The following is a 10392-nucleotide window of genomic DNA, read 5'->3' as shown; positions in this document are numbered from 1 at the left end:
ATAGGTGTTTCCATTGATCTAGTCTCTTTATTTTCCCCTCAAAATGCACCAGATTGATGCATTTAACTCCAAAATAAAAAATAAAATCTTACCGGGGGGGCATGCCCCTGGACCCCCCTAGAGGATTTGAGGTCGACCCCCACTAAAAATCACATGGATAGGTTCCTAAATACATTAATAAATACATTTATTTTTTTTAAATAGTAGGATATTTCCATATGTTCATGTGTGGGTAGTAGATTTAAACTATAGGGCTATCATTATGGGCCCTGCCTGTACCTGTTCGCTCTGCCATCGCGTGAAGGGTCTGCTAACAAGCGATCAACAGAAAGGTTAATGTTGTTGCACGTCACCTCAACCCCCCCCCCGCTACCACCACCCCCCAAAGTATATTTCAGATCTGTGGGAAACACTGGCAGTTAATGGACCAGCACCAGAGGCATTCCCATACACACAGGCGTTGGAGCTGTTCTTCATGAAATCCCAGAAGGATGAAGTGCTCTGACAAACAGTGCCATCTTTGCGCAAAATGATTATACCGGAATGAAAAGTCAATAAATATTGTTGTTAAAACTTTTTTTTTTTTTTTCGCGCACCCCCCCCCCCCCCCCCCCCCCCCCCTCCTTGCCACCACCCGCCCAAGTATATTTCATATCTGTGGGAAACACTGTATACAGTTCTGTTTCATATGGGTGTAGTCTCTTTATTTCCCCCTCAAAGTGCACCAGATTGATGCATTTAAGTCCAACATTTAAAAAAAATCTTACCGGGGTAGCATGCCCCCGGACCCCCCTAGAGGATTTGAGGTCCACCTGATCTTAAAATATGTTCACATGGATAGGTTCCTAAATAGATTTGCACATTATTTTAAATAGCAACCCATGTCCATATGTTTATTCTGGGGTAGTAGATTTAAAGTTTAGGGCTATCACTCTGGGCAACGCTGTAAATATTGACAAATAAATCCAGAAAAATGGCACAAAAGAAAACTGGTAGTGGCCTGGCTGGGTGTATAATTCCCAGCCTGACTTATTTTCCCAGTCTGGCCCTGACTCCCACAGAGAGCTGACTGATGACTTTTGCTTTATGATTAATAGACAAACCGAGTACATTAAAAAACAAGCCTAGAGGACTAAACCTCTCTAATGAGGTGCTTTGTATTTGTATGTAATATCGGATTATACAACTCCATTTTCTTAGAGTATGACTTCTCTTTTTTGAGGACAATGTAACAGTTCTTCTCACAGTTAAAAAGGGGTCTATATCAACAGAAAAACACAATCCAATCTGATATTCACAATCATTTCATTTTGTGTTACTATGGCACACCAAAAACCATAAGTAATATTGATTTACTGTTAAAATAAAGAACACATTTCTTCCCGCTGAATATTGAATGTCATAAAGCAGCTCAAATGGGAACATGCTGATACTGCAGAAAACAATACCCGTTCCCTTTTATAACAAATATGTCCCATGCCAATCTATAAAAAATATCTTTATCTCTTATCCATATTGACTTTAACTTTAATCCATTTATATAAATGATAAATGGGACATTTCAGCTGACACACTTGTAATGGAGATTTTTGTATTGCAACTCTTACTAAAACAAATAGTTTGAGACTTGTTCCACCACTGGCTCTCTTATTTTGGTCATTGTGTTAGTATCTATTTGAACTCAGTGTGCTCACTGTTTTTTGTGTTACTGTGCTGCTGGCATTGCGGAAGCCTTCATCAAACATCTGCAGTCCCATTATCGCCCACAGAGCCATTGTAAATCAAGAATCTCCCCTTATACTGTGCTTTTTATTTCAACCTCTATGTTCATAATAATTCATTATGCTATACATTACAAAATATAATTGCGGTTATATAGCTTTTGCGGCTGTTTTGTGTGTGCAGCGTGGAGACAATGCAATACATGAAGCGTGTACAGTATAATGCAGCATCAGCGTTTCATGCAACAACTTCTGAACAGTCGACTGGAGAGAAGCGAGTCGCAGACAAAAGCAAAGTTAAGAGGGCTGTTTGATTTCATTATTTTGCAATTGCATTTAAATAGTGTCTGCAGCTCTGTGTCCGGTAACACCTGTTCAGGCTCCTCTTCTCAGCTGGAGACTGAACAGAGGACCCCCCCCCCCCCCCCTCGTCTGCATGAAGCAGATTCGGCACATTTTACCTCCTCGAGCTTTTCGGGCTCCGGTGCAGAAACGCAGACGACACGCTTACAGGAATAAAAGGTCCTGCAGCAGAAAGCCGGATGAGGGGGGGCGGGGGTCCCCTTTCAGAGTAAAAAGGCGGAATGAGCAGCGTAGGCTGGAGGGTGACTCTCTATATATCTCTCTCTCTTTCTTCCTCTCTCTCTCTCTCTCCCTCTCTCTCTCTCTCATATACAGTAGGGTACGTGCGGGCAGTTTCGCGGCTGGAGACGGTGCACCGGTCCTGCAGAACAGCACGGGGCTGAGACGGGATTGTTTTTACTGTACAGAGACTTTCTCTCAGGAAGATGCTGGGGAAGTGGAGCCTCCTGTTCTCGCACATGTGCAGCAGTAGCAGCAGCCTGCTCCTGCTCTGGACCCTCGTCGGGCTGGATGTGGTGGAGGTGTCGGGGTCCCAGCCAGGGATCCCTCTGTCAGTGTGAGTGAGCAGCACCTCTGCAACTTTGTTTCACATGAGTTACCTGATAGGTTGATCTGTTACACAAAGGAAATGTAGACATTAATAATGCAGAATTCTATTATTTTGTTCCCCTTTTAAAAAAAAAAGAGGATAGAAAAGGGACAGGTACAGATAGATTCGTTTATTTGCATTCAAGTGGAATTCAATTAAACTAAGAAGTGAAGTTTAATTGTATGTTTATTTCCACACCACACACAGGCCTAGTTAAGACACATTTGCATGTTTGCAAGAAAAGTAGCATGACTAAAAATATAACAAAAAGTAGAGAAACTGAAATGTTGATTTAACTGCTAGATCTAAGAGGTTTATAGTATTTGGCTGCAATTTATAAATCAGTCAATTGATAATAATCATTATATGTGTCCATTTTAACTATAAAATATTTTATCACACATTTAAAAAAATTCCAATTGATAAAAAGGAAATTATTTTAAACGAAACAAAAAATTACCTTCTTATCTATAAGAACATTTCTAAAGTTGCAAAGTTGCAATCTCAATGCTGCGGGCCTTTATATGTGTAATCTAATAATTTCCAATAGTCCACATATAATGCCAATAATGTACTGTTAGTGAATCACATTGTCTTTATAAAGCAGATCTTATTTGCAGTAGACGGTTGTTGTCTTTTCTAATTGCAAAAGCTTTTGTGAAATGTTGTTTTTCAAATTGTTTCTAAAACCTGAGAAGAGTATGGAAAATTCTAAATAAAAGTCTAATGTGTAAATATTCAAAAAGTGAATCTGACTGAGGATTACACTCATGAGAGTTATATATATTTTTAACATTTTGTGCAAAAACTCAAAAAGGCAAAAATGTGCAAAAAAGATTGCAGTAACATTTCCTGCAAGTTCTTTTAATAGTTCGTTTGGTTTAATATCCCAACATCTTTTGCAAACCCTTACAAACAGAACATCAATTGAGTTGAAAATCAGAACAGCTGTTTTTGTTAAACACTGTTCAGAACTGCAAATCCTTATTTTATTTTTTTATTATAAAATACTTTTCCTAATGTAGTTTTCCACAATTTCCCAATCCTATAAACAAATTCTAAGGGCGTTTAAATGCGTCTTGTTCAAATGTTTAGGTACAGTGTTCCACTGCAGGCTCAGCCAGAGTAATTTGCAGTTTAATGGAAGGAGCTCCAGTAACTACAGTATAGATCATCAGAATCACAAGCAATCCTCTGTCAGGAGAGTGAAGGTCAGGGACAATGGGCCATGACCATAATCTTTTGACTGATCGTGTCAGGAAAAAAAAGCTAAAAGAAAGTGACAGCTGAGGCGAGCTTAAAGGCATTTAGGAGCTGGGGTGAGGAGAGGACAGGAAGTATTCAGTGGAAGAAAATGATAACACATTCAAAGCATTAACTGATGTTCAAAATAACATCTAATATTATTTACTATAAATGTACTTACTTTACTATCAATGGTTTTTTTTTGAAAAATATTCAATTAAATCAATTTCCTTAACATTTATTTACTCATTTTTATTTACATCTTAACATACTCAGGAGATTTTTGACTAAACTGTTATTTGTCTGTTTTGTTTTCAGTGTGAAGCTCTGGGCTTCTGCATTTGGTGGAGAAATAAAATCAATTTCTGCAAAATATTCTGGATCCCAACTCCTTCAAAAGGTAGTTTTCTTATCACCCAGTCTGAACAAATGTATTTTCACCCTTTTGTCTGATGTACACACATTGTACAATGTAATGCTGTATTCCCTCTGTAATGGCTGCAGAGACATTTTGGTGTCTCAGATGAATGCTGATGCGTTGTTTTAGAAGAGACTCAGGTGTGTTTAGTAGGGACAAGGCTCCATGTGTGTGTGTTTGTGTGTGCATGCATGTGTGTGTTTCCGTGTGTGTGTGTCTGTATGCGTGCATGCTTGCGCAAATGTGTGTTTGTTCTTGACACGGCCCATTAACCACGGCTCTGATTCCTCTCTCATCTCATCTCTTCTCATCTCTCCAGTTAACTCTCTGGAGTCAAGAGTTTCCACCTCTGGATATGAATGTGACAAGGAGACAAATTGAATAAGTGTGTGGATGTGTTCGATAGTGGGTGAGGGAGGGAGTGTTGATATGATGAGTGAAGTCAGCAGCGACTGAGTGATGATGCTGCAGCAGATTTACCTTTCTGACCACTTGATGGCACATGTGTGCTCTGTGCTCGCAGGCCTCCGCTGAGTCTGTTCATCAGCAGGCTTATAATGTGTCTGAAGTCTACTTAACCTTGCCAGCAATTGTACTTGTTTTAAAAGACATTCAATCTGAATTGACTCTGGTTTTAGCTGTACATTTCTCCTTATTATGTACAAATACAAGGAGACAGACTGGATTATAATACACCTGCTAACAGACTGCAAAAGAGATTTAGGAAAAGGATATCCACTCTGTTTTACATTCTTACTCGTTTCGACTGGGGATACTTAATGACCATGTTAAATATACACACCCAACACACTGTGTTTGTATGTCTGCATCATTACATCAAATGTAAATGTTCTGGAAAACGTGTGCATTATATGTGTCCAACGATTGGATTTGGCTATAATGATGGGACACATATAATGAACTGGGAAACAACATAAACTGTATATATAAAGGAAAACAAGAGAAGGACGTACAAAGAGGGTTGAAGAGGTAAAACTGATGACGGGTTGTGTACCTGTATATAACACCTCAAACCAATAGGCATATTGGCACTTGAGGCTATCACCAAACTAAATAATGGCTTTTGAAGGATTGCGACTCACATTTCCAATTTGTTCTGTCTAATCAGCAGTTAAAGCTTATTTTATTCTGTAGGGTCAAACTTAATGCTTGCTGGGTTTTGTAGGACATGCCACAAACTATTTATAACTATTTGTAACTAAAATGTTCGCTTTTTGTTTGGCTATTTAGCAGTTTTGTCTCAGATGTTCTGCTGTAGTTTGTGGTGTAGTGTTGAGTTAAACTCTATTGTATATTGCATGCACAATATGAAAGAACGAAAAGATTGGAGACACTTTTTAATGTTACATCTTTAATTCACTAACACCTCGTACATTAGCCGCAGAATGACAGTAGAATTGAATTAACACCTCTCCGACAACATGGTTTCATTGTAAGAGCTGTCATTTATCACAGGACTGCGTCACTCATGTAAAGTATAAATCCTGTGTAAACTGTTTTCTGGGACACCCTGTTTTTTTGTGACTTTGACGAATCTTTACTTTCTTTCTGTAGGTTAAGTTACACCATGAGACACACTTACTAATCCTTTGCATTTGACCCTGCTCACTATTTTAGGATCTGTGGGCCATCACAGCACCACGTCCAGGGACCAACTCCAGCTCTGAGCCCGGATCCCCGGTCAAGGGCAGGATTAACCCAAAAAATGCTGCATGTCTCGCAGCGTGGGAGGAGAGCGGAGGAATCAGAGGAAGTCCACGCAAACATGGGGAGAGCTTTCAAACGGCATATAGAAAGCGACTCCTGGGTCCAAACCTAGGACCTCCTTGTACTGAGGTGACAGTAATATCAAATAAGATTTAATATTCAATCATGTGGTGGAGGCTGAAGCAATGCCCTTCAATGTTTTCCCAATTATATTTCATCTTTGTACAAATTGTTTTTGCTATATGCCCTGCAGATCTGTCCCCTTTCTTTTTGTGTGTATGTAAGCACTTTGTCCGTGTTCCTGTTCATGGAGGCATGTCTGCAGAGAACTGTGCCGAGCCAGTCAGCACAAAGCAGTGAGCTGTGAGGGAGCTGACGGGTCGTTAGGGGCTCGTCATTAAGGCTGATCATTAGATGCTTTTATGGTGAATTACCCGATTTTACTAAGATTTCTGCAGAGGGGGAAACGCAGCTCCTTCACAGGCTCCCCACCTCCCTCCTGCTTTGGTCATTGCTCTAATCAATAACCATGATCAGTGCTTTTGATGGATGGGGCTTAACCTCCTCTTGATGACTGGAGGAGTGTGAGGGGGGCGTAGGGAGGCGGGGGGGATGGGGGGGCATGGGGACTCCGGGTGCTGAGGCGAGGAGGACAGGCGTGAAATGAACTGTTCTGCTTCACTGAGAGCCCACACTCTTCCTTTCAGTAGGTAATTTGTCGCCTCATGTACTGGTGAGTGTGTGTTTTTGTGTGCGTCTTGTCCCAGCGATGTTTAATGTGTTTGAATCATGGTTTGAATGTGTGCCTTTGAATGTGTGCCTTACGTGGCCCATGTATAATTTTAGATTTAGGAATCCGACTGGACGGCGTGAGAGGATCAGGTTTTTATTTGCTTTGTGTTTCAGAGTGTGAATGTGTGTGTGTGTGAGGCAGGTTTTGGGATTATGTAATGTTATATTCCTCCGAGCTGTGGCAGGCTTTGTTCTGTATCACTGGAGGTCCTGTGTATACAGCAGAATCAGCATTATGTGAGGTGTAGTTCATTACCCAGAATCGCCCAAGCTTGACACGTTATTATCTTTCTCCTGTGCTTTGACTCCATTTCAATTACCCTCTTACCATGCATAGCCTTCAGATCCAGCCCCGCCCCCTATACCGGCCACACAACATGGCCATCTCCAGCCAATCACAGATAAAGGAGCAATATGTGCAGCCAATGACTGCGACAGGATAAAGACTATCAATCACTCTGTGTTGCAGGGAGGGTTTTTATCAACCGTTCATCTGAGACTGGATGCATGCAGCTTGTCAGCCAACATGTGAATTCTTATAAGCCTTGTTTAACAATTCCCATCCTCTCTGGAGTGGGACGCTGGGAAACAAAAGTGCTCTTAGATGTTGTACAACGCACACAGAAAGAGGATTATCCTAATTATCTTATCTGGTTTTTTTTGTCTTATTAAGTGGACATTTAATTCACCCCTAATGTGTTAATCCGGATCGGTTAATCAACCACATTAACTCATTAGGTTAGCAGTTTTTTTTCTTGCAGCCAGTTTTATAAGAGTTACAATATGTGTGAATATATGTGTGAATGCCACATTTTGATTATTTTCAGAAATATAAAGAACCTGAAAAGTCAGTCAGAGTTGAAGAAATTGATGGGGTGAAGCTGGTCAAGAACCTGGCTTTGAAGCTGGAGGAAGTGTTCTGGAAAAAAGCAGAGGCAACCAGGGTATGTGCAATATGTTCTTAAAAAAAGGCATCTCATATTTCAGGAACAATCTGCAGAATTTCATTGAGCTTGCCATCATTTTCTGCAATTGCTAAATCTACTAATGTGTGATTGAGAGACTATGTGAACATTATTGTTTTGGTAAATGATGGTTTAAAAGGGGAGAACACTGTTTTATTGGTTTGTGATATTTGGTTAAGGCTGCATTGTGTCTTAAAAGGTCAAAAGAATAATATGAATGGGGACTGTCATATGTTTTCTTATAAAGTGTAAGATTTTGTTTTCAACCACAAAAGGCCTTCCTGCAGTCCCTAAATCAAGCACATGATCACTTAAAAAGCAGACTATTGTGCTGTGTTCAAAGACCAACATCTCATTGTTAATGGAAAGGTCCATTTTGAATATGGTCTCATGTAATTTATTGCAGGCCTGAGCCTTTGTCAGCCTCCCAGCAGCAGCCTGTCTGTGACCCCAGCGCAGAGGATCTTGTAACCATTGTAATGCTGCACCTCGCAGGGACTGCTGGGAAATGATAACGTTTATCTCCCCCCGCCTGATCCCATGTGTGCGACACTTCATTACAGCTCAGTTTATAAATGACACGTAAACAAAAACGCTTAATTTAATTAACATGATTGTATTCCATGAGATACATCGATGTATAAGGGCATTTTTTTTTAATTAGGTAAAAACAATAAATGGCACAAATGTAACGGTCGTAAAAAAAACACTACACGTGTGAAGCTAGCTACTAATCTAATGACGTCATCACTTTCTCCAAATTGAAAAGGAGTTTAAAATGAGGAAGTGACCTCAATAAAGTGTTGTAGGTCGCCTGTCTGCAGGTTTAAAACATGCATATTCTCTATTATAAATCAGAAAAACATATATTTATTCCTTGATGCTATTTTTTTATTTTCCATCTGCTGACGACATGAAATCTCACCGCAAGGTCAATTGCATTTTGCCACAGCGCCGCAGTTGTGTTTATATAGCAGTTATTTTGACACATGTGAGAGGTGTTAATTACCTGCCTGGCTCGAGGATGTGAGTGACTGTGACTGTAACGTTTAGGTGGCATTTCCCCCGGAAAATCAGAGCAAAGCACATTTTACAGAATCCAGTTATTATCGCGGCATGAAATCCTGCCTCCATCAATCATTTCACATGAGCACTCCACAGTATGACTGCCCTACATTTTATGCATATTTGTGTCCTTACAAACAAATAACGCAAGGTTTGCCAAGAGGAAGAAACTAACAGTTCTGTCAACAAAACCTATTATTGAGTTCAATTTAAAAAGATGGACATGGACTCCGTCCAAAGATTAATCTAAAGTCAGGCATTGGTCCTCCATCATGTTCCTCTTCAATGGAATGACATTTTGTTAAAGTTGAAAATAATTGAGTGGCAAAAACAGCACGTTTTACAAATACAGAGAGCTGCGGGTGTAGAAAAACTTCTGGGAATAAATGGATTTAGTCGAAGTTTGTGGAAGGATATAGCGAATGCTGAATATTTCGCTAACGTAAATATCAACGTTTTTTTGTAATTGAGTTGCATGTATGTTTAACCTATAACATTGCCTTTACAATACATTATTAACCACCATTTTCTCCGCCCCTCAGCGGCTGGTGGAGGCAGCAGAAGAAGCACACCATCAGCATGAAGATAATCCCGACCTGCAGGTGAGGTTTGTCCACGACAAAGAAAAGTAAACAGGGATATAATTATTCTTTAAAATAGGTGTGACATCGTGTTAGACCAGGATGCATTATTTTTAGTTGGGCAAGGGAGGAGATGCTGCAAGGTTAGAGAAGGGTAATAGGCCCTAAAAGTCTTTAATTGCGTTGGCATCGCCCTTCACACTCAAGTCCTGTCAGCGCTTTGATACATAACGCTTCTTTTATAAGCAATGCCGCACATATTGAAGGCTGCAGTGCCATGCTGCCATAACTCACACTGACTGTTTTTACATGTTATCGTTGCTCAAAGCAAGCCTGTGCTGCTGCAGCCGGCGAGCGAATATCATATAATCCTGATGAATGCAGAATTAAAAGATGTGCTGCAGGTTGTAATGCATGGTTAAATATTTCGATTAAAGTAGTAACATTTTTCCAGGAGAGAGATAATTAGGACTCGTTCTTTGTGACTAAGGCAGCGATTTTAAAAAATGGAGATAGAAGTCGGCCTGCAGTGATTTTCATTTTAGTCGTATTTTACACTGAATGCTCTTCAGGACGTTGTTCAGAGGCTCTCACAGTGCGGATTTCCACGGCACACTGAGCCTCCAAGTGTCTGCAGAGGGAATGCAGTATTTCTGTGGTTTGTTGGTCTCTCTCTCTCTCTCTCTCTCTCTCTCTCTCTCTCTCTCTCTCTCTCTCTCTCTCTCTCTCTCTCTCTCTCTCTCCTCCCTCCCTCTCTGTCTCTCCCTCCCTCTCTCTCTCACCGGACAAAGACAAATGAAACTCTTTTGCGCGGCGCATTGTTTCACTTTCATGGCTCTAAATTGGAAACCCACTCGAGCAACAATACACTGAAATAACGACGGTACTTTACAGTTAATAGTAGCATTTACATCATAGGAATGCA

The 10392-nt window shown here is 40.4% G+C and overlaps 1 protein-coding gene across 2 annotated transcripts in view; it reads left to right on the top strand.

The window, feature by feature from the left end:
* Positions 1–2405: 2405 nt before the first annotated feature.
* cacna2d3 (calcium channel, voltage dependent, alpha2/delta subunit 3) overlaps positions 2406–10392 on the top strand; it is a 32025-nt gene continuing 24038 nt past the window's right edge. The window contains exons 1-5 of one of the 2 annotated variants that reach the window (XM_034236196.1): positions 2406–2640; positions 4237–4318; positions 5975–6193; positions 7684–7800; positions 9429–9488. In XM_034236196.1, the coding sequence (XP_034092087.1) occupies positions 2510–2640; positions 4237–4318; positions 5975–6193; positions 7684–7800; positions 9429–9488 (609 nt within the window). In that variant the 5' untranslated portion in view covers positions 2406–2509. The remainder of the gene's footprint in view (positions 2641–4236; positions 4319–5974; positions 6194–7683; positions 7801–9428; positions 9489–10392) is intronic. The other variant, XM_034236194.1, reaches the window with a different exon arrangement.

Source organism: Gymnodraco acuticeps, unplaced genomic scaffold (genome assembly GCF_902827175.1).
Source record: "Gymnodraco acuticeps unplaced genomic scaffold, fGymAcu1.1, whole genome shotgun sequence".
In the NCBI taxonomy this organism is placed as follows: Eukaryota; Metazoa; Chordata; class Actinopteri; order Perciformes; family Bathydraconidae; genus Gymnodraco; species Gymnodraco acuticeps.
Note: the sequence above shows the minus strand (reverse complement) of the source record. Positions and strands in the feature narration are given on the sequence as shown.